Source organism: Rutidosis leptorrhynchoides, chromosome 3 (genome assembly GCF_046630445.1).
Source record: "Rutidosis leptorrhynchoides isolate AG116_Rl617_1_P2 chromosome 3, CSIRO_AGI_Rlap_v1, whole genome shotgun sequence".
Lineage (NCBI taxonomy): Eukaryota > Viridiplantae > Streptophyta > Magnoliopsida > Asterales > Asteraceae > Rutidosis > Rutidosis leptorrhynchoides.
Genome location: NC_092335.1, coordinates 437,747,220 through 437,771,039, shown reverse-complemented (window position 1 = coordinate 437,771,039; position 23,820 = coordinate 437,747,220). Strand labels below are relative to the sequence as shown.

Sequence of the window (23,820 nt, the reverse complement as noted above, 5' to 3'; positions counted from 1 at the left end):
AAAAAAATGTATGTTACGAGTTTCTTATAATATACTTTAAGGCGCGTTTAATGAATTAGAAGTTTTCATGTTGGAGTTTTATGATTATGTCATTCTCATCAACTACACATTTGGCTTTCTACACCTCGGATCTTGATTCGAGATGCTTAGTGTTTCAATTTACTCAGTGGCGAATCTATGTGTTGATCGTAGGGTCACGGGACATCACTTGTTTAAAAACTTTTAGTTAAAAGTATAAATTGTATATCATACCACTAATAACTTTTCCTTTTATATTTTATAAAACACTATCAAATTTAACTACTCGTACCACATATATTTTTAAAATTTATAGTTATTTAAAGGTAAACTTCCACTAAAATATCATTCAAATCCAATTGGTACTGAAAAAATTAGGGCTTTTTAAGACCCATTTGTATTGTAAATATTTATATTATATTATTAGACCTTAAAAAGGGGTTTCATAATCTTAGTTGAGATATTAGGACTTTTTTAATGAATTCTAATATATGTTTTAGGAGCCATTTGTATTGTAAATAATTATATTATAAGACTCTAAAAATGATATCATCATCTTGATTAGAATATTAGGACTTTCAATTACAGTCCTAAAAAAAGGTTCCATAACATATTAGGGATAATAGGTTCATTTTTAAGGGTTCTATTATGTTAACAGGACCCTACACTATAAGATTAAAGGCCTTTTAAATCCACTAAAAGGTCCTATAATGTACCTTTATAGGACCCATATTTTTAAAGTTCTCTCACACCCCGTCCCAATAAGGTTTTGTAGTGTCCTAATAGCCTAACCTATTATGACCTCATTAAGGGTTACATGAAATATTAGGACCTTTATTCATGGGTTTCATATCCTTATTTTGGATATTATGACCCTTTTTAAGGATCCTAATAGGACCTAAAACTACATATTTGATAAAGTCCTTAAATGTTTTAGGATTTAGAAATTCGACTATAAGACCCATGAATAAGGTCCTAATATGTTTATAGAACTCTTCTTAAGGTTCTAATAGGTTAGGCTATTAAGACACTTTAAAACCCTATTGGGATGGGGGTGTGGGAGGACAAAAAAATAAGGGTCCTATCAGTCCAAAAGTCCTATTAGTATACATAATAGTAGGACTTTTTAGTGATAGAATGACTTTCTCTTATACTTATATACATACATTTGTTTTGTCTTATGACCGATGTAAGACTTTGGTTTGCACCCTTACACATACCATCTTTGTCTAACCATCTGACACAAGCTTGTGATTGACCTTAGTGTTAACAAATGTGACTTTAAAACCGTGCTTAATTAAACGTTGTGGTAGCTCCATCGTATGAATTACACAGCCTTGTGCTGAATATGGTATAATTAGAACATGATGTTTCTCCATGATATGTTTTTTAAATGTTTGTTTTTGATAATAAGTATTGACTCTTGAGTCTTGAGCTTAGTATTATAAATCAGGGTAAATTTCCGAGGTAGTTACATTTGTTGTACCTTTTTTTCAGATTAAAAACGGATGAACTTTATTAATCAAGAGACGGTTCATTAGGAAATGAAACATTCTTGAAACAAACCAAACAAGCAGAGCATTACAAAACTAGACCAATACAAAGCTCGCTAAACCATCTAAAAAACACAAGTTTTACGAATCATAGAAGGACAAAAGATGATAACCTATCTAACCGATCAACGGAAAATAAAGAATCATCTAAACACACAATGAGATCAAGCATCTTTGACGAAGTCACCAAACACTTCCAACTCCTCTTTATAAGAAATCTTCTTTTTTCTTTCCTTTCTTGGCTTTTTATCAAACGATAGTTCGAAATCTGGTACTTTAGAGTTGTTAGCGACACCCTTTTGAACACCTTCCATATTGTCCATTACCTCACAAAAAGCCGCAACAGGATCAGAGCTAACCATATTTCTACCATTAACACTGTCGACCTTGGACGCGATAGAATCAAAACTGCAAGCAACCTTGACCAGGCCCACCTTTGATCCAGTGACTTCATCATGACTCGGCCCAACAGAGGATGAGCCTAACTTCTCAGGCCCACAAAAATCACCAGAGCCCTCAACGACATCAGAAGGAATGAAAACATTGGCCACATCTTTCGACTCCAAAACAGGAATCACATCAACCAAGTCATCTTCAAGTTCTTCAGCATAATCGAAAGCCGGAAGCATACTCTCGATAGATGAAACTTTGTCGCGTATAAAAGTTTCCGAAACTGAATGCACACCAACCGACGTGGGAATGCGAACACTGCCTACAAAAAAATCACTAGGCACCGGTTGAATCGGGTCCGAGGTAGACTTGTTCCTGTTAACAACACTATCGGAAGAACTGTTAGCCAAACAACAAAATGGAATGTTATAGTTCCGGCAAAAATTCCACGATTTCAAGCAATTTTTAACGCATGGTTTACCAAAACATGGAAACTCCAATTCAACATCAAAAGAGGCAGAAACATTAGAACCTGCCATAGCACTTTTAACCTTCTCTGAAACGGATTTAAGATTGACATGATGACTCGAATCAGCGGGAGTGTTAGAAACATTCACATCATTAAAGGTGGTCTTTGAGTTAGCACAAAACATTCGATCAACCAAATGATCGCCATCAACGATAACATCGCCTTCGCACATAGCCCGATTCGAATTAGCTAACTCCGATGCTGGAAAACCGTCTTGAAAAACTCTGTCATAATCTGTTGAGGCAACTTCGCACACTCGAATAAAAAAAGAATCCATTCCCAAATTGTTTCTAACATCTTTAATCACATTGTCGATCAACGAAACACAGTCTAATTCAATAAAAACAAAAGCAGTTCCAATTTGCTTCAACTCAGCAGAAGATCGAGCAACATATAATGCCTTGCCGAACCCTGCTGCTAACTCTTTTATATTGCTTTCCGAGTAATACTTGGCAGGGACACCCGAGATTTCGATCCAATTAAACCGAAAAAAACTCTCAGCACGAGAGGATAAGGGAGCAATTGAGATCAATCCGTCCCTATGAGGATGATCGGAGCAGATTTTGATGAGGTTATCTTCATCAATACACATCACGACATAACCGAAACTTCCCCATTTGAAAACTTGATTCGCGAGTACCCCTTTACGGGTTAAACATGAAATCAATTTATGATAAGAAAAAGGCTGATGATCAATTAACAGGGCACACAAACGAAGCTTGTTCACGATGTCAAAATTAACGCAAAGATTAGCCCGCAAAACGCAAAGAACTGACCCGCAAAACGCAAAATGTCTGATAGCATATTTGGTGTCGGGTCTGTGTCACGCTTAATAATATAATATATGCTACATTTGTTGTACCTGGTGGCCCTGTTGAAGTAAAACAACCCTCAAGTTATTCAATTTTTGTAAGTCCTGATGACCCAGTACGTACTGACCTGGTCTCATGCATCAAGTGGCTTTACACTTTTACAACATCACATGTCACAAAACAGGACTTGATGGGGCCTACATGATAGTACTCCGTTATTTTGTACTCGTAAAAGTTTGTTACTGCATGTACATATGATTCTACTTGTTACATTGTGAATTTGTGATTAAAGTCTTCACCTAATGAAACAAGAGATGTCAATTAAATAGCAATCAGTAGCCCATGTTACAATTCTGAGTTAACAGTTTGGCAGCCTGTAGACGTGGTTCATGGACAGTGGAGATCGAACTTTATTACAAACTTTGGAGTAGTTAAGTTGGAAATGATCGAGTGCCTGTAAACTTTAAGTCGAGTTCTAAAAAGATACATGTATTGTTAGTTGTTTGGAAAATTATGTAAAATCATTCTTTAAATGATGGCGCGATACAATTCTTTTGGGTATTAGTTTCATACATTCTTTAAAGTGGTATTCTCTAAATTTCAACTTGTCATTTCTAATGCTTTTGAACAAGATACATGTAGAAATTTACATAATAATACAGAAAACAATTACCAACACAATCAATTGAATCAACAAGAAGATGAAACACAACGAATTTATCAACAATTACTTTATAACCACAATTTCATCAACAAGATGAATATCAACAGAGAATCATATGCCTTAAACAGGCTTTAATCACCAGATCAATTTTACAGAAACTTGAGAGAATTAAACGAATGACTTGAGAGAATGTTGTGTACAGGAAACCCTAATTTCTATCTATTTAACCAAACTTAACCGACACAGATAAGAACAATTGATAAATGACACAACTGGTCCCTCAAGTATGGAAATCAAACCCAACTGTGTCCCGTCTTTGTATAATGACTTTTTCACCCCCATACTAGGTATGTTAAATACTAAAGCATTATACTCGATCCACAAAGAGTTTGATTCTTCACTCTAAACAGCCAGCTACACTTGAATCACTTGAACATCTTCAGTATGCTCTAATCAACACAAAAAATAACCTGCACATACTCAACCAACAATAAGAAAAATATATAAACTAAATAAAGCAATTAGATTGATTGTTTAAACACCCCCCCCCCCCCTCAAACTAATTGCTAAAACAGTCTTTTAAACCAAATTTGTTGCAGAGTAAGTTGTGTTGATAAGAACATAGACCTTTAGTGAAAATATCAGCAACGTTATTTTCAGAACAAACTTTTCAGTACTAAGAACACCTACACTAATTTTATCTCTAACAAAATGCAAGTCTATTTCAAAATGTTTGGTTTTCTCATGAAAAACAGGATTAGAAGCTATCTTAATAGCTGTAGAATTATCAGTGTACATTTTAACAGGCAATGAACTCTTAACATCAAAGTCTTTTAACAGCTTAAGAACCCAAATAACCTCACAAGAAGCATCTGCCAAAGCTCTATTTTCAGCTTCTGCTGAAGATCTAGAGATGGTAGCCTACTTCTTACTTTTCCAGGCTATCAAAGATCCATTAAAAAACAAACAATAACGCGTTATAGACTTTCTTATCATAATTCTTTTACCTCAATCAGAATCAACAAAAGCATTCAGACTGCTATTGTCATTTTTATTAATACACAACCCTTTACCAGGTGTACCTTTCAAGTATTTTAGAACTCTTAAGGCACATTTAAGATGAGATTGTTTAGGAGAATGCATGTGTACTGACTTAGAACATGTACAGAATAAGAGATATCAGGCCTTGTTAAAGTTAAATAAATTAACTTACCAACAAGCCTTTGATATTCACTAATATTTTTTAAAGGTAAGTCATCAACATCACTATTAACATCACTAAAAACATTAGGTTCAATGGGAGTTTGAACTGGTTTACTCCCAAGTAAACCAAATTCAGATAAAAGATCCAAAGTATACTTTCTTTGAGACAAACAAACATCACTATTAGGTCTAACGACTTCAATACCAAGAAATTATTTTAACTTTCCTAAATCTTTGATCTTAGATTTTGAACTCAGAAAATCTTTAAACTTCTTAATTTCATCAACATTATTTCCAGTGACCACTATATCATCAACATAAACCAACAAGGCAATAAAAATATCATTTTCAGATTTTATAAACAAAGAATAGTCATTTTTACTTTGACTAAAACCATTTTCAAATTAAGGCTGCAGTAAGTTTTTCATTCCACTTTCTAGGGGCTTGTTTAAGCCCATACAAAGATTTCTTTAATTTGCAAACCCTAGTATCATTTTTATCAAAGTACCCAAGAGGTAAATACATATAAACAGACTCATCTAACTCTCCATACAAAAAAGCATTGTTAATGTCAAGTTAAAATAAGTCCCAATCATTTTGAACAGCAATGTTAATTAAACATCTAACTGTAATCATCTTAACAACAGGAGAAAATGTTTCATCAAAATCTATTCCCTCTCTTTGGTTAAAACCCTTAGCTACAAGCCTAGCCTTGTACCTATCAATTTCCCCATTAGATTTATATTTTATTTTATAAACTCATTTAGACCCTATTGGCTTTCTATCATCAGGTAAATCACACAATTCTCAAGTACCATTTCTATAAAGAGCTTCCATCTCTATATTCATGGCATCAATCCAATGTTTACTTTTACAAGCTTCCCAATAGGTATTTAGTTCAACACTTTTATTTAGGGTAGTAACAAAACACAAACTTTCAGAATTTAACTTTGTATAGTTAATGAATTTTTCCAAACTATATTTTGAATTACCTCCTATAATAAAATCATTGTATTTTTTAGGCATTGAACTCTTTCTTTGACTTCTCCTAGGAGTAAAACTATTAGTTTGAGTAACATTTTATGTGTTTTGAAAACTGCCCTCAGGTTCATTAACATTAACATCTGAAGTTGCAACAGGACAAGATGATCTGGTATGTTCAGAGTTAGTGTCCCCAGCATCACTAACATCTCCTGAACTATCCAAGACCACCTCATCACTACTGCCATCATCATGATTAACATTATCTTCCCCTTCATCATTGGAAATTAAAGAAATTTGGTTGTCATTTTGAACTTCATCAAAAAAGTTTATCTGTGCGACTCATTAGCTTTTAGTTTAAAAGAAAAAATGTTCTCAAAAAACTTTACATCTCTAGAAATAAAAACAGTTTTATTTTCTAAACTATATAGCTTGTAACCCTTTTTAACAGAAGAATATCCCATAAAAACACACTTATCAGATCTTTCAGAGAATTTGTCACTATTATTTAAAACATGAGCAAAAGCAAGACAACCAAACACCCTTAAATGAGAAAGATTAGGTGTTCTATTGTAAACACATTCAAAAGGACATTTCCCATGTAAAATAGAAGAAGGAGTCCTGTTAATCAAATAGGCAGAAGTAAGAATGCATTCATCCCAAAACTTTAAAGGAATCGCCCCTTGAAACATAATAGCTCTTGTAATATTAAGCAAGTGCCTATGTTTCCTTTCAACAATACCATTCTATTGTGGAGTATAAACACATGAGGTTTGATGAATAATACCATTTTGTGAAACAAAGTCTGAAAATTTAGTGTTTACAAATTCAGTTCCATTGTCAGACCTTATCATCTTAATGGTTTTATCAAACTGATTTTTTATCAGATTAAACAGATTTTCAAAACATGAAAACACTTCTTCTTTTGTTTTTAACAAGTAAACCCAAACATCTCTGGTGTAATCATCCACAATTGTTAAGAAAAACCTAAAACCTTTATAACTTTGAACTTTATAAGGTCCCCATACATCAAGATGTAATAATTCACCAAGAGTTTTGGATTTATGATCACTAAGAGGAAAAGCCTCTCTTGTTTGTTTGGCCTTGTGACAAATATCACGAGGAAGTTCTTCAATGCTACTTTCTTTAATTAACAGGTTGGTTTTAAGATGCATTAAAGCTTGTTCAGCTGGATGTCCCAGCCTACAGTGCCATAAATTCTTATTGGTATAATTAGAGTTATTAGTATAAGAATTCTTTATACTACCTTTTTCATTTCCAGTAAGATAATACAGCCCATCACATTGATCACCAGTCATTAAGGTCTTCTTGGACACCAAGTCCTGAATGTGACATTTATTTTCATCAAAGCCAACAAAGAGATTATTATCTTTTACCAAATAATGCACAGACAAAAGACTCACACAATAATTAGGAATGACTAGTACATCTTTAAGAATAACATTTTCAGAAATCTTTAAATTTCTTATTTTAGAAATCCTAGCCATAGTCCCATTTGGATGTCCAACAGTTAGATTAAGATCAGTAACATTAATGTAAGAGATAAAAATTTTCAGTTGTATTTGTCATGTGTTGGTTAGCTCCTGAATCAACTATCCAACCATAATGAACTTTATGTAATTCTTTTGACATGTTTGACACAAAGAATTTTTGAAAATTTGAGTTAAAGAAAACATCATAGTTGAAAAAATTACCTGAAACATTTGATACAACAGATTTGTTCCCATTTTTATCATCCAGAAGACTAAGAAGCTTCATTACTTAGAGTTGCAGAAAATGTACTGGTACTTCCCTGAATATCATTGGAAGTTTGGCTTGAATTCCCTTTATAATTGTTATTAAAGTTTTTCTTTTTAAGATTGGAGGGATATCAATAATTTCAAAGCATTTATCAACAGTGTGATTAGTCATTCCACATTTTGTGCATTTTAGATTACCAGCCTTTTAGGGAAATCCAACAAGTTTAAAGCATCTTTCAGTTAGATGATTGTCTCTTCCACATTCAGCACATCTTTGATTATTACCAGAGTTAACAATTTTAGGTTTGAAATTGTTAGAATAAAAAGCAGATGTTTCACTAGTGCTCTTCTTTTCTAAAAGATGTGTACCTTTATGTGATTCTTCTCTAGAGATAATAGAGAAAGCAGTTTTAACAGAGGGCAAAGGATCCCTCGTTAAGATATTACTTCCTATAGGAAGATAAACATCATCCAATACCATTAGAAATTGCATTAGCTTTATCAAGTTTGTATGATCATTGAATTCTTTAGATGCTGTGAGGACACAAGTAGGTAATTGAACAAAGGTGTCATATTGTTTCCATAGAGAATTTAATTTGTGATAATATTCTGAAACAGGAGTTCCATTCTGAGTAATTGAATTAATCTTTTGATATAGATTAAAAAGAACAGAACCATCTACTTTATCATATGTCTCCTTCAATTCATCCCATACATTCTTAGCAATTTTGGAGTAGATTTGACCAATATGTAATTCATCAGACATAGATCCAAGAATCCAAGAAAGAACAACAGCATTACACCTTTCCCATTGATTACCCAAAACAACATCAGTTTCATTCTTTTTAAAATCACCAGTAATAAAACCCATTTTATTTTTGGTTTGAAGTGCTAATTCCATAGCACAAGCCCATGATTTATAGTTTTCTGTACCCTTTAATTTGAAAGTAATCAAGGGAGTACTACTAATGTTACTAGCATGCAAATAAAGTGGGTCACCAAAGTCCAATTTACTGATTTGAATAGCATCAGTACTTGGACCAGAATCATCATCTTTAGCCATTATATGGACAAAGACAACAAAAAACCAACAAGATTAAATAACACTATCAAAAATCTAACCACAACTTGATCAGGTTTCAGTTGATTTCAAGAATCAAGGTCAAGAGTTGGGTTGTGGTGATCTTAGAAGTGTTCTTTAATCAACATACAATAAAAGAAGAATATAAGAGGATAGAATACGCCCCTTGATATCTCTGACAGCGGAAGAATGATGAAGATCAAGTTCTGGATGAGCCAAGAACTTGAAGAAACAAAATTAGGGTTTCAAGATGTAAACCCTAAAAACCACAGTGAAAAATTCCTCAGATCGTATCGCCTGAAGATAAGAAACCACCACACAAGAATGATCAGTTCACCCTTATTGATTTGATAATCCCCAATTTTGATTGAAGAACACAAACCCTAATTTTCAAAAAACCCTTTTAATCAACGAACGTCGATCAAAGAAACCAAATCAGATCAACAACAGCTCTGATACCATGTAGAAATTTACACAATAAAACAGAAAACAATTACCAACACAATCAATTGAATCAACAAGAAAATGAAACACAACGAATTTATCAACAATTACTTTATAACCACAATTTCATCAACAATATGAATATCAACAGAGAATCATATGCCTTAAACAGGCTTTAATCACCAGATCAATTTTACAGAAACTTGAGAGAATTAAACGAATGACTTGAGAGAATGTTGTGTACAGGAAACCCTAATTTCTATCTATTTAACCAAACTTAACCGACACAGATAAGAACAATTGATAAATGACACAAGTGGTCCCTCAAGTATGGAAATCAAACCCAACTGTGTCCCGTCTTTGTATAATGACTTTTTCACCCCCATACTAGGTATGTTAACTACTAAAGCATTATACTCGATCCACAAAGAGTTTGATTCTTCACTCTAAACAGCCAGCTACACTTGAATCACTTGAACATCTTCAGTATGCTCTAATCAACACAAAAAATAACATGCACATACTCAACCAACAATAAGAAAAATATATAAACTAAATAAAGCAATTAGATTGATTGTTTGAACAATACAGTTATAACTAATGTAATGGAATCTGTCAAATAAATGACATGTAATAAGTCCAATAAACAACACTAGTAGATATAGATATATAGACATAGTCTAGGGTTTTTTCGTTGCATGCTTATTTATATTTAGATACTATTTTAATCAATCTAAATCTCAAAGGTGTTCATACATTTATAACATGGAACATTACAAAAATAATCATACTTGCATAGAATCAGATTGATCCTTGCATATATCTTTATCTTGTATCCACTGAATAAATCTGTTAAGATTTTTGTATGAGTGTCTACCTTCTGTCACACTACTTGTAACCTTTTCTTTAATATCCAACGCCTTTTCTCTAAACGTCTCATCATTGAGTAGCTGCTCTACTTTGCTTTTTATTTCTCCCGAGTGATGATACCAGCTTCATCTTTATTAAACCCTAGCCCTGTTTTCCAGAAGTCACAAATGTAAGTCTCATTGTAAAATTGATCACCGAAATCTGGCCAGCAGAGAAATGGGAGTCCGTTTGTTACACCCTCTAAAGTAGAGTTCCAACCACAATGACTCACAAAACAAGTTATAGAAGGATGAGCTAACACCTTCTGTTGTAGTGCCCAACTCACGATTCTACACCGAGAGCCCACTCGATCTATATAACCATCTGGGTAAGCAGGTGTAGTCTCTTTAGTCATACCAGGCCGCATCACCCATAAGAAGGGTCTGTTGCTAAGTTCAAGACCAAGTGCCAGTTCTTGAAACTGAGTTCTATAAAAAATAGTGAGACTCCCAAATGCGATATAGATCACTGAACATTCTGGTTGTTGATCAAGCCATGTTAAGCAGGTGGGGTCCTCTTGCCATAGTTGGCCTACTTGGTCACCAAGCCGGTTGCATGCAAGTAAGGGGCCGATCGGCAATAGTTGCGGGTACAAACTGAATGCTGCATGTTCTAGCTCTATAGCTGAGTTGCATATTAACCATTCTGTCACTGTAAAAGCTTCGTTGAGTGATATTACTATTTGGAACATAGCTTCAACTGTTGGAAGCTTCGATGAGCCCAACACACCCACTATAGAGGATCTAGACTATACAAGACTCACTACACCAACACTTTAGCGTTGTTTAGCCTTTAATTTTATAAATCCTTAGTGTACAATGTACTTAGGCGACAGTGTCGACCATATATCTTTAGGCGGTATAACCGACCATGTATTACTTAGGCGGCAGAGCCGACCATATAATAAGAACAACAAAAGTGCACTAAGAATTTAAACACAAACTAAGGCTTGATCGGGAAACTTAACAAAAACACTTATATTAAATTACAATTACAATATTACTTACAAGCTTTCTCTTCTCTACTTTCGCTAACTCACACTCTTCTTCTCTTCTTCACAACTCACTTCTTATTTCACTCTTACTCACAACTCTCACAACTTACTTCACACTCTACAAATGAAATCCTCACCCTTATTTATACTACTCCATGGAAGTTTCTAGAAACTAGATATTTCCATGGATATATATAAATATCTAGATATTTTTATACATATAAATATCTAGATATTTCTTACACACATAAATATCTAGATTTTTCTTTACATTTTAATATCTAGATATTTTTCATATACATATTAATATCTAGATATTTTACCCATATACATATACTAATTCCATATTATTCTAAATTTGCATTGTATTTTAACACTCCCCCTCAATGCAAATTTTCTTCCAACGATGTCTTGCAGACCATTCCAAGTGCTTCTCTGAATTTTGTAAACTTCGGTTTACTTAGGCTCTTGGTGAATATATCTGCAACCTGTTCATCTGTCTTTGTTGGCATCATCTTGATCTCTCCTTCAAGGACCTTCTCGCGAACATAGTGATAGTGCACTTCTATATGTTTTGTTCTCGCATGAAAGACTGGATTTTCTGCTAGACGAATAGCTGATAGGTTATCGCAGAAAAGCTTTACTTGATAATCTGTTGATTGATGAAGATCTTCCATTAGTTGCTTCAACCACATAATTTCTTGTGTTGCTGATGCTTCTGATCGATATTCTGCTTCAGTGCTTGACAAGGATACTGTTGGTTGTCTCTTGCTGCACCATGATATTACTCCCGATCCAAGACTAAACATGTATCCAGTTGTTGACCGTTGTGTATCATAGCCTCCAGCGTAATCGGCGTCACAATATCCAGTCACGTGACATTCTTTTGTTTTCTTGTATAAAATACCAAAGTTAATAGTGCCTTTAACATACCTTAAGATGCATCGTACAACATCAAGGTGAGGCTTCTTCGGATTGCTCATGTATCGACTAACCACTCCAACTGCATAAGATATATCTGGCCGGCTTATTGTGAGATAAATAAGACTTCCGACCATCTTTCGATACATGGTAACATCTTGAAGACATTTTCCTTCATCTGCTCGTAGTTTTGTATTCGGATCCATTAGAGTTGAGATAGGTTTGCAATTAAGCATTCCGTACTTTTGTAAAAGATCTCGCGCATATTTCTGTTGTCCCAGAAATAATCCTTCTCTTTTCTGCTCTATTTCGAGTCCAAGAAAATGTTTGAGTTCTCCAAGCTCCTTCATATGAAATCTGATAGACAGATTCTCCCTTGTTCTTTGGATCTCCTCATAGTGATCTCCCGTGATGATTAAGTCATCCACATATACTAGCACTATGGCTAGTTTTCCTTGATCTTGTTTCACAAATAAACTAGAATCTGAAGGAGCAACTGTGAAACCACTTTGTACTAAGAACTCGCCAATCTTCCCGTACCAAGCTCTTGGAGCCTGCTTCAAGCCGTATAGTGCTTTCTTTAATTTGCAGACATGCTCAGGATGGATCTTGTTCTCAAAGCCTCTTGGTTGCTCCATATAAATGTCTTTGTCAAGTTCTCCATGTAAGAAAGCGTTCTTGACATCCATCTGCCATAACTTCCAAGATTTGCTAGCAGCTAAAGCTAGTAGAGCTCGAATTGTTGTTATCTTCGCCACTTGACTAAACGTTTCTTCATAATCCAGCCCATATTGTTGAGAAAAACCTCTAGCAACAAGTCGAGCTTTATACCTTTCAATGGAGCCATCTGATCGAGTCTTCACCTTGTAAACCCATTTACAAGATATTGGTTTTACATCTTTTGGCTTTGGAACTAAACTCCATGTCTGGTTTTCTTTTAGTGCATTAATTTCTTCTTCCATCGCTTTCTGCCATTCTTGACTTTGTGCTGCTTCTTCATAAGTGGAAGGCTCAATAGGTATTGATTCATCCACATGAGCAGCATTGGCATACCTCGGATTAGGTTTCCTCGACCTTGTTGATCTCCGTAATTCTTGCACATGCTCCTCGGCATCCATTTGGCTTGGACGAACCTCTTCGGATGTAGATTGATGTACCCCAGTTTTCCATGGACTCGTTTCCTTAGAGTACGATCCATCTCCTTCTTTAATTGGATCCGATATGTGCTCTTTATGTTCTTCTTTTTCTTCTGGATCTTCTTCTAATCCATGAGATTCTGGAAGCTCTATCTTTTAAGGTGACCACCATGAAGACGCTTCATCAAATACCACATTTCTTGAAGTATGACACTTTTCGGTATTTGGATCACAACATCTCCATCCTTTTCTTGATTCATCATAACCGACAAAAATGCACCGAATTTCCTTCTTCTCAAATTTGCTTCGTAGATGATCTGGCACGAAGACGTAGCATACACATCCAAAAACTTTGAGATGGTTGACGGTTGGTTTGATCTTCCATAATCTTTCATATGGTGAAATATATCCCAACTTTGTTTGTGGGAGTCTGTTAATCACGTACGATGCCGTCCTCATACATTCGGCCCAAAATCTGCCTGGTACATTCTTACCATGAAGCATACTTCGACAAGTTTCGGCAAGGTGATGATTCTTGCATTCCGCCACTCCATTCTGCTGTGGAGTATTGGGACAAGTTAATTGTCTTCTAATCTTGTGCTTCTCAAGATAGATATTGAACTCAGTCGATAAATATTCTCCTCCATTTTCTGTGCGTAAGCACCGGATCTTAGTATTGAGCTCACTTTCTACCTTGTTCTTGAACTCTTTAAACTTCAGAAAAGTCTCCAACTTCTCCTTCATGAAGTAAACCCACACATATCTTGAGAAGTCATCAATGAATGTCACCATATATTTCATACCTCCAAGTGATGTTTGTTTCACTGGGCCGAAGACATCTGAGTGTATGAGCTCTAGTGGTGTCTTGGACTGATGCTCTGACTCCTTGAATGGCAATTGGTGAGCTTTGCCAAATTGACATCCAGCACATATTGTATATGTTCGGATATCAATTTGAGGAAGGCCATTTACTATGTGTTTCACCATCATCTCCTTTAACTTGTTGTAGCCCACATGCCCAAGACGTTCATGCCAAAGATCAGCCGTCTCATTCTTTCGAGTCTTATCGACATATGCCGTTTCAGCAGATAGTACATAGACCGACTCTATTCTTCTTCCTTGCATAATTGGATTGCCAACCACCTTCACTCTCTTGAATACGGACACATTTTCTGGTCCAAATAGCACATAATTCCCTTCTGCTGTCAATTGTGGTACTGATAGTAAATTCTTCTTTAGGCCAGGGACAAGATACACCTTCTCGAGTTGGAGCTTATGAGAGCCGCCTTTATTTGGAATTATTGTCTTTCCAATGTGAGAAATAGACAACCTTGAATTGTTGGCTGTCAACACGACTCTCTTTCCTTTGTAATCCTCCATTTCTTGCAGCTTCGTCCCATCGTTGGTCATATGATTTGAGCACCCAGAATCGATGATCCAATCATCTTTGTAGTTTATTTTTGACTTTAAGGTTGCTGCAAGAGCTTGATCATCCATGTCAGCTTCAACGGAGAGTCCTGCTTCTGCATCCCATGTTTCCTCATTAATGGTTGCTTCGAATGTGACCTCTTTCTTCTCATCTCTTGCGGCAGCCACATTTCCTTCAAAAGTTCGCCTTCTGGGGAATCTACAAACTCGAGCAAAATGACCCTTCTTGCCACAATTGAAGCATTCACCATTCTTTCTCTTATCATTTTCCCCATGTTGTTGGCGATGATCTCTTCTTCCTTGTTGAGCTCCCCCTGAAGCGTTGCCTTTTGATTTTGGGTGACCCTTCCACCCATATGTCTTACTTTCTTTCATCGCCTCTTGTTTTCGAGATGTTGCTTTTTTCTTATTTGTGAAGAGTGCATCTTCTCCGTCTTTTATGGTTACTTCATTCATCTGCTTGGCTAAGGCCTCTTGATTAGCCAATAAATTCTCCAGCTCTATTAATGATGGTTGAGTAGGCCATCCTCTCACAGCGGCTATAAATCCATTATACTCGGATCTTAAGCCATGGATGATAATTCTCTTCATCCTTGCATCACTCACTTTCTCTTCAGGAGCAAGTTGAGATATCTCACGATAAATAGATTCCACTTTGGTGAAATACTGAGAAATAGATAGACTTCCTTGTGAGATACCTGCGAGCTCATTTTCCAAGAGCTGGAGGCGTGCTTCATTCTTCTTTGAAAATAATTTTTCAAAAGTTTCCCAAGCTGCCTTTGGTGTTTTCTCGTCACGGATGTGCTCCAATAGATCCTCCTCGATTGTAGTCTTCAATATAAATAAAGCCTTCCCGGCCTTGATGTTCCATTTTCTTAAGGCTTCAGCATTTTCTTTCGGTGGAGGCGTTGTGTCACTGCCAGCAACTATTTCCCATAAATCATGTCCTTGTAGGTAGGATTCTATACAAGTCCGCCAATAACCATAGTTGTGGTTATTGAGACTCTTGATTCCACTGCTCGTACTTACAAGATCTGCCATCATGACGTCCAACGTCCAATAAGCTTGGTCCCTGACCGATGAGCTTTCACAGTTCCTAACTATGCTCCGACAGAATCTCCCTTAGAGCCTTGGTGAAAACAAGTCGATGTAAACGTCCAACGTTTACCGATTTCCTCCACTAGAAATGGCCCCGAACGACCCGCTCTGATACCAATTGTTGGAAGCTTCGACGAGCCCAACACACCCACTATAGAGGATCTAGACTATACAAGACTCACTACACCAACACTTTGGCGTTGTTTAGCCTTTAATTTTATAAATCCTTAGTGCACAATGTACTTAGGCGACAGTGTCGACCATATATCTTTAGGCGGTATAACCGACCATGTATTACTTAGGCGGCAGAGCCGACCATATAATAAGAACAACAAAAGTTCACTAAGAACTTAAACACAAACTAAGGCTTGATCGGGAAACTTAACAAAAACACTTATATTAAATTACAATTACAATATTACTTACAAGCTTTCTCTTCTCTACTTTCGCTAACTCACACTCCTCTTCTCTTCTTCACAACTCACTTCTTATTTCACTCTTACTCACAACTCTCACAACTTACTTCACACTCTACAAATGAAATCCTCACCCTTATTTATACTACTCCATGGAAGTTTCTAGAAACTAGATATAACCGACCATGTATTACTTAGGCGGCAGAGCCGACCATATAATAAGAACAACAAAAGTGCACTAAGAACTTAAACACAAACTAAGGCTTGATCGGGAAACTTAACAAAAACACTTATATTAAATTACAATTACAATATTACTTACAAGCTTTCTCTTCTCTACTTTCGCTAACTCACACTCTTCTTCTCTTCTTCACAACTCACTTCTTATTTCACTCTTACTCACAACTCTCACAACTTACTTCACACTCTACAAATGAAATCCTCACCCTTATTTATACTACTCCATGGAAGTTTCTAGAAACTAGATATTTCTATGGATATATATAAATATCTAGATATTTTTATACATATAAATATCTAGATATTTCTTACACACATAAATATCTAGATTTTTCTTTACATTTTAATATCTAGATATTTTTCATATACATATTAATATCTAGATATTTTACCCATATACATATACTAATTCCATATTATTCTAAATTTGCATTGTATTTTAACATCAACAGCATCCACGTCCTTAAAGCATACCCATGTAAGATTCTCGGGTTTTATTGGTGGCATGGTTTCTGATAGTTGAATTATTTGATCACTCAGAGGCAAGCCTACAATAAAACATTCAGAAAGAATAACTGAATATCTTACTATCTTTATTTGATGAAATTAGATTGGCACAAGATGGCTAATTTTATCCAATTGTGTGTAGTATAACTAGATTATCCCGTGACTATTTTCGCCCATTCTCATGCCACTTGAAGATGTGCTAGTAGGGAGATTTGAAACTAAGACCCTTTAAAAGGATATCACAAAACCAACTGCTAGGTTATCTTCTGAAAGTTCAGGTTAGAGAACCAGTGATTTCTAGTACAGGTTGCAAAATAAGGTTGGGTTGTTCAAGAAACGATTTCTTGTACTAATTTCTATAACTTGTTTATCATAATCAGCACAATATAGCTTAGTGGTTGGTGTTTCATGTTCAAACCTAACTAGCAGCTCATTTTTGGGTGGACAATGAAAGGGTCGGAAATAGTCACAGGATAACCCGATTACGCCGCGTACAAATTAATAAAAATACCCACCTTCCATGAGTACATAACATGAAACGCCGTCCGTTTAACTGTGATACCATGAGAATAATATTACAATAAATTATATATCATTAAATACGGAGTAAGATAGTTTATGTGTTCATATGCATTTGAGTAGGATTTTGACAACTTTCAATTTCTTGACCCCTTCCTTTGCTGCTAACTTGTAACTTGACTAGTTTGAGATAAACTCACACATATCATACCATTCAAAAGTAGATCGGAAAAGAGTTCACCTTCAAATGAAACACTCGTATATATGATTATATATTACTCACCTTTGTAATTTATTATTCCATCGTCTATCAGTTTCTGAACGCTTAGTAATGAGGCCAATGTAGCCGCTGAGGCAGGCCAGAAGGCTGCTGTTCTGATTCCCATCGTGTTTCCACGTTTAATGGCTCATTCCAAGCAACCATCAGCAATAACACATGTGATTTTATTATTTACATCTTCATTGTTAAGCGTCTCTATGTCTCAAGCTTACTTGGCATGGTTTTTAATATTGACAAGGACAGCTTATTAGAAATATCAGCCCTGTCCTCCCACGGTTCAAGCCCATCAGGAATACAGACCATCTGTATTAGCTCCCCAAAACCATCTTTTTCCAACCAATTACTTGTAACAAGCTTGTGGTTGAACTCAGTGTTTGTGAAAGTAACTTTGACTCCATGTTTGACTAAGCACTCAGTAAGCTCCATCATAGGAATTACATGGCCTTGTGCTGGATATGGTATGACTAGCACATGAGGTTTTGCCATGTTTTTTCTTTATGAATGCTTTGTGTGAGTTTGATACTTTTTACAATCGATTGTTGGATACTTTAAATAATGACCTTGTACACCTTACTTATTTTGTTCTTTTTTTATGAATGATTTATTTTATCCTTTATGTTGAGGCCTTGTTGGAGCTAATCTGACCTCAAACTAGGTAACCAATTTTTTAATTAATGTTTCAATCTAGAGAGTGATTATTATTATTTTTATGTAAAGCTACATGTGATTGTATAATTTAATAATTTACATTTAGAGGTTATGAATGATGGCGTCATCTACCTTTGAGTAATGATAACATCACTCTCATACACAACACACTTCAACTCCAGAAGAAGGTATCACATTAATGTCAGCTCAATACTTTCTATCTAAATGACAATTGAACCACCGACACACATCATGTTGGAAAAACTTGATGAAAAATGTGTTTTTTCACCAAATTTTGGACACAAATAATTATATAGTCGAGTGACATATAATAGTAACTATTTAGTGTGTTTTGTAGTCCTTGACGAGGGCTTTAAAACGAGTTAAAGAGTGTCCAAAACGGATTAAAGGTGAATGAGATATCGAATCTCGAAGTTGCTAGTTTGGTGCAAAATCTAAAAGTTTTAGTATTTTGTCCCACATCGGTTGTGGGAACAAACCTAAGGCTATAGTCTCCACCATAAATAAAGGCCTTACGCTTTGAAGAAAGATACACTAAAAATTGTATAGGCATTCTTATACAATATGAGGTTTTCCTCTTAGCCGCAACAAGGTCTCCTCATTCCGGTTACCTTTCAGGCAAGTGTTCAAGTCCGGCAGTAATTGTGTCAAACACAATCCCGGTTCAACCTAGTATCGGTTAAATCGTTTTTAACTTTCGCTTTTTAATTATTTATCAGCGGTTATTATTTTGTGATAACATATTTAGTTATTTCAGTTTCGTATACTATATTCCTACCCATAACACACTTCAAAAAAAAAAAAAAACGATGATGAAACGCACTATATGATTTAGGTCAGACAACTAACATTCTTTAAAATATGAAAACTTTTTTGAATTTACATAGCATTACTTTAAAATTAAACTGAAATTAACATTACACGAATAATCTAAAAAACGATACAACAAAAATGAAAAATCGAAAATTAAACAAGCAATACAATGTAAACCACTGCCATTCATCTTCGGGATTGTCTTGTAACTCCTTAGCATATCGGCGTTTGATTTTCTCTCTAGCTTAAATCATCATTCTTTGTTCGCTTAGTGGTAAGTCATTTGACACCGATTTGAAATAAATAAATCTTGAAGCCTTTAAACATGTTTTTATATTATTAAGGGAGGCTCTAATATAGTGACACTCACCTCCTTTCCATGCTACTTCTTTCTTTTCCACTTCATAACCAAGGTCGGCATTTCTTTCAAGAAAAGGAGTCAGAATAAACTACTCGATTTTTCTAGTAACTAATTAATCATTTGTGTTTTACGTATTAATTTAATATATTCCTTAAAATACATTGTTAAATCCTAAAATATTATACCTATTTAAAAACTTTTCTTAGAATACATTAGGTCTTAAGTCAAAGTCTAATCTAATACAAGGATATATAGTATTTCATATGGAAACAAAGAAATGAAATTTGCATTAGGTAATGATTTTAGATTAGGTAAAATCAGTTAAATCAAATGAAATTTGGTGAAACTTAAAATAAAATGAGTTATCCAGTATATGTTAATAATACGGAGTATCTTAATAGAATAGAATGGACCAAAGTGTTTGACGGATCATTTATAAGGGAGGTTAGATTAAAGATATTTTACTATAGTAATGGACCGGGCTAATTGATTTTCTTTTAACATCAGCTTGGGATCATTCAGAGAAGACTTAATCACTCACGCGTTCATCTCCTGTAGTTGCATAACTCGCCCCCAACTACTGCCCTAGAGAAAACCCGGACCAATCCAAGGACATGGCCGGTAAAACCCCCATCCCCGCTGCCTCCGCACTAAACGAAAAGTGACCTGGATGGATACTTCAGGTCAGAGATAACATTAAGTGCAATGCTGTAGCCCAGCGGAGTCGAACTCCTGACCTCTCGCTAAGAGAGGCAGACCACTACCAGCTAAGCTACAACTCAATGTTACTGGGCTAATTGAATTGATAATTAAGGGATGGTCGGCCTCCTAAACCCTCTACTTGCTTCGCTATTCAGCTACTGCAAAATCAAAAAGTTATTGTCTGACATCCTCAACCAACAAACGTGGTGATGTCGACGTACCCGAACTCTTTCAACTCTTGGCATGACCCGGTGGACAGTGGATGAGTTCTTCTTGAAATAGATTCTCAACTCGAGTTGGTTAGTTGTCCCAAGTTCGATTATAATCTAGGTTCGTTAAGGATAAATTGTAAGCAATCTAAAAATAGTTATCAATGTAATAGATAATAGTCACTAGTTTGTATTATACTACATTCCTTAAATATTTTAATGCTTACATATTTAAGCATTATGGACATCAGGCTACTAGCAAGCAATTAACCAATTACTCCGCATAAAATCTCGTATAAAGATCACATTGATGAATTAGATTACGGGAACACAATTCAAAACGTGTTTCATGGGATCTCATGACGGAAGAGACGTTGGTTCATCAGTAAACGAGAAAGGATATATGTCTGTGGAGACTTTCGCGGCATTCAATGAAATGATGATACGTCTGGCTGAGATGTGCCAATGTGTTATCTTACAAGATAGAGAATCGGTCCAAAAAGAACACCTCAAAAGAGACGGTTAATGGTAAGTTGAAAAGGTCGAGACCTAGAGGTTGATAGGTTGAGTTTGTCACGTGCTTTACTTTTTTCTGTTTGTTGATTTCACTTAGTTCGTTTCGTTTGGTTCATGTTATTATCGTGTAGCATTCGAATTAGTATTGGTTAGTTTGTTTTAAGATATATCGGGTTGTTAGGGGAAACTCTTTTATAGATAATTTTTATTTAGATAGTTGTTTTTTAGGTGTGAGTTTTTTCATTTCCTCTAAGAAAAATGCACTCATTTCTATATGAGTTTTTGTTATTTTTGTCAAAAAAAAAAAAAAAAAGAAAGAAAGAAGAAGAAGAAACACTTGGCAGCATGTGGATGTACGTGGCCCCATCGCCCTTAATGATAAACTAGTGAAATGACCCATGGAACCATGTGTTAGTTTAAACGAAACAGTTTAATGATATATTTTAGGTATTAAGTGAACGTAAATGCTAAAGTTATTTAGTTTAATGATCCGTGAAACCGCAGAGTTCGACTAAGTAACTCGTCAGCTGAACATTTCATCAAACACCTAAAATGCATATTAAACAATCCACATCCAATCATAAGAGATAATATTGGTTGTCATTTTATTTTAAAAGTGTAAATTAAAATATAAATTTAGAATTGGTTTCCTTCTGCATAGCTTTTATACCTTTTCGTACTCAATTCAAAATTAATTAATTAAATAATTCAAAATTATTTAATTTTAATAATTAAAATAATTATTAATAAAATTTAATAATAATAATTAATTAATAAGATTTAGTTTTAATTTAAAATTATTTAGATTAATGACATTGCTTAGATTTTTCCTTTTTCTTTTTGATTTTTCTCAATAAATGAATTAGTCTAATAATGACATTATCATTATATGATTTTAATATTAACTATAGATGTTCTCTTGTTTAATTCATGGACCTTAGCTCGGTATCAGCATCACCAAATTTTTTTTTCTAGGAAAAACAGAAATTAAATTAAAACAAATCAAATGATCTAAGTGAGTTATAGTTGATTCAGACTCATCCGCATCTAACGGATAAAATCTTATGATCTATTTGATAATTTGAAACTCGTAGTTAAGCTAGACTCAAATACATTAAACTAAACTAACTCAGCATAAATAGCAACAAACCATACAACAATTGATATAAACAAATGAATCATCAATACTTATATCCTTGCATAGCACCAACCGAATGATACACTTAAAGAAAGTTAACGATTTGCAATTGATGGCTACTGGATTCAAACCAAAGTCTCACATCGAATATGAGAAGAAACAAATGTATGTTTATAAGTCTAAAGAAACATCTGTTTACTATCAAATGGTTTTAGAGAACTAATAGACTCAAAAGCTTTAGACTTAATAAATCATCGATCCCCATCGAATAAGTCTACATTGTTTGTTACCAAACGCGTAAATACCAAACTTTCAGACTCATGATCGTCATCAAACTTTCAAAATCACACTAATGCAATTGCTATACGTATATTAAGTGTTACATTTTCATCATTTTTACCAAACATGTAAGTATCAAACAAGTAAATGAATTATACCACGTCACTCGTATTATCTACACCATTGTAATAAATTTGCGGTGCTAAGTGGGTAAAAAATCAAAAAATATCGGTCCCGTACCGGTACCGTATTGAAATTTCGGTACGGTTTCGGTTCTCCATTTTACCCAATTTCGCTACCATTACTAACCGGTTCCGGTACGGTTCAGTACGGTTTCGGAACTGATTTCATCCATAATTTGTATGTCAGCTTTTATCCTATTTCACCATTTGTAAAGGAATGGTATTAGGATATAAATCCTTCTCACTTAGATCATAACTTTAACAACATAACAACACCTACACATATATCTTGATCACACACATGTAAGTAACTCTCTCAAACCTTAATAACTTGTAACCTTTCCAATCTATGAATTTCGATACATTGTTAATGAATTGCATCTGTTTATCTTCATAATCATAACAAGCTTCATCATCAACACGATATATACGCATATACTTATATTGTGATATTCGATCAACAAGGATTAACACGAATTCAATCAAATCATAGTTAAGCATGTGGTATCAGAGCGTAAGTAGCTAGCCTACATCGATCCAGATCAAAATTAGTGTTTAATTTCACTCAGAAATTCAGATTTTAAATTTTCAAGTTTCAAATTGATTTTTGGCAGTTTCAGATTTCAAAGAGTTTTGAACAAATCTGTTCAGGAAAAACGTTTCATAATCATCTCGTGCAACTTCGATCTAAATCTCAGAAACTAATTCATTAAATCGAGTTCTAATTTCGAAAAATTCTGTTTGAAAGACTTCAGCTCAAAATTGATTTCATTTGATTCATTTTGAGTTTGAATTGAAAAACTAAGATTATAGTTAGGTTTAAATAGATTAAACGTACCTTTCTACAATTTTTCACTGCCTAATTCGTGTTTTTGACCTTATTTTTCATCAATTTGAGAGTTTTTTTAGATTTGAAAAAAGTTTCAAGCTGTGGCGACATAAAATTATTTGCAGTCCGTTTTTTGGGTGAATAGAGGCTTGAAATTATTGGATAATGGTAAATGGGGACGGATGTGGATGAAGTAGGAAAGAATGGAAGCATGTGGAAAAATGTGGAAATGATATATG

General features: G+C 34.7%; 1 protein-coding gene and 1 pseudogene across 1 annotated transcript; both read right to left on the bottom strand.

Moving 5' to 3' along the window:
- Nucleotides 1-8,115: 8,115 nt before the first annotated feature.
- Nucleotides 8,116-8,973, bottom strand: LOC139901503 (uncharacterized). Its single transcript, XM_071884207.1, has one exon. The coding sequence runs from the start codon at nt 8,971-8,973 to the stop codon at nt 8,116-8,118; it is 858 nt and encodes a 285-aa protein (XP_071740308.1).
- A 1,247-nt stretch (nt 8,974-10,220) lies between these two features.
- LOC139901502 (UDP-glycosyltransferase 83A1-like) lies at nt 10,221-18,369 on the bottom strand (annotated as a pseudogene).
- Between the last annotated feature and the right edge of the window lie 5,451 nt (nt 18,370-23,820).

Bases quoted from the DNA above. Each gene is read 5' to 3' on its own strand.
- LOC139901503 (XM_071884207.1), bottom strand. From the start codon at position 8,973: ATGGCTAAAGATGATGATTCTGGTCCAAGTACTGATGCTATTCAAATC.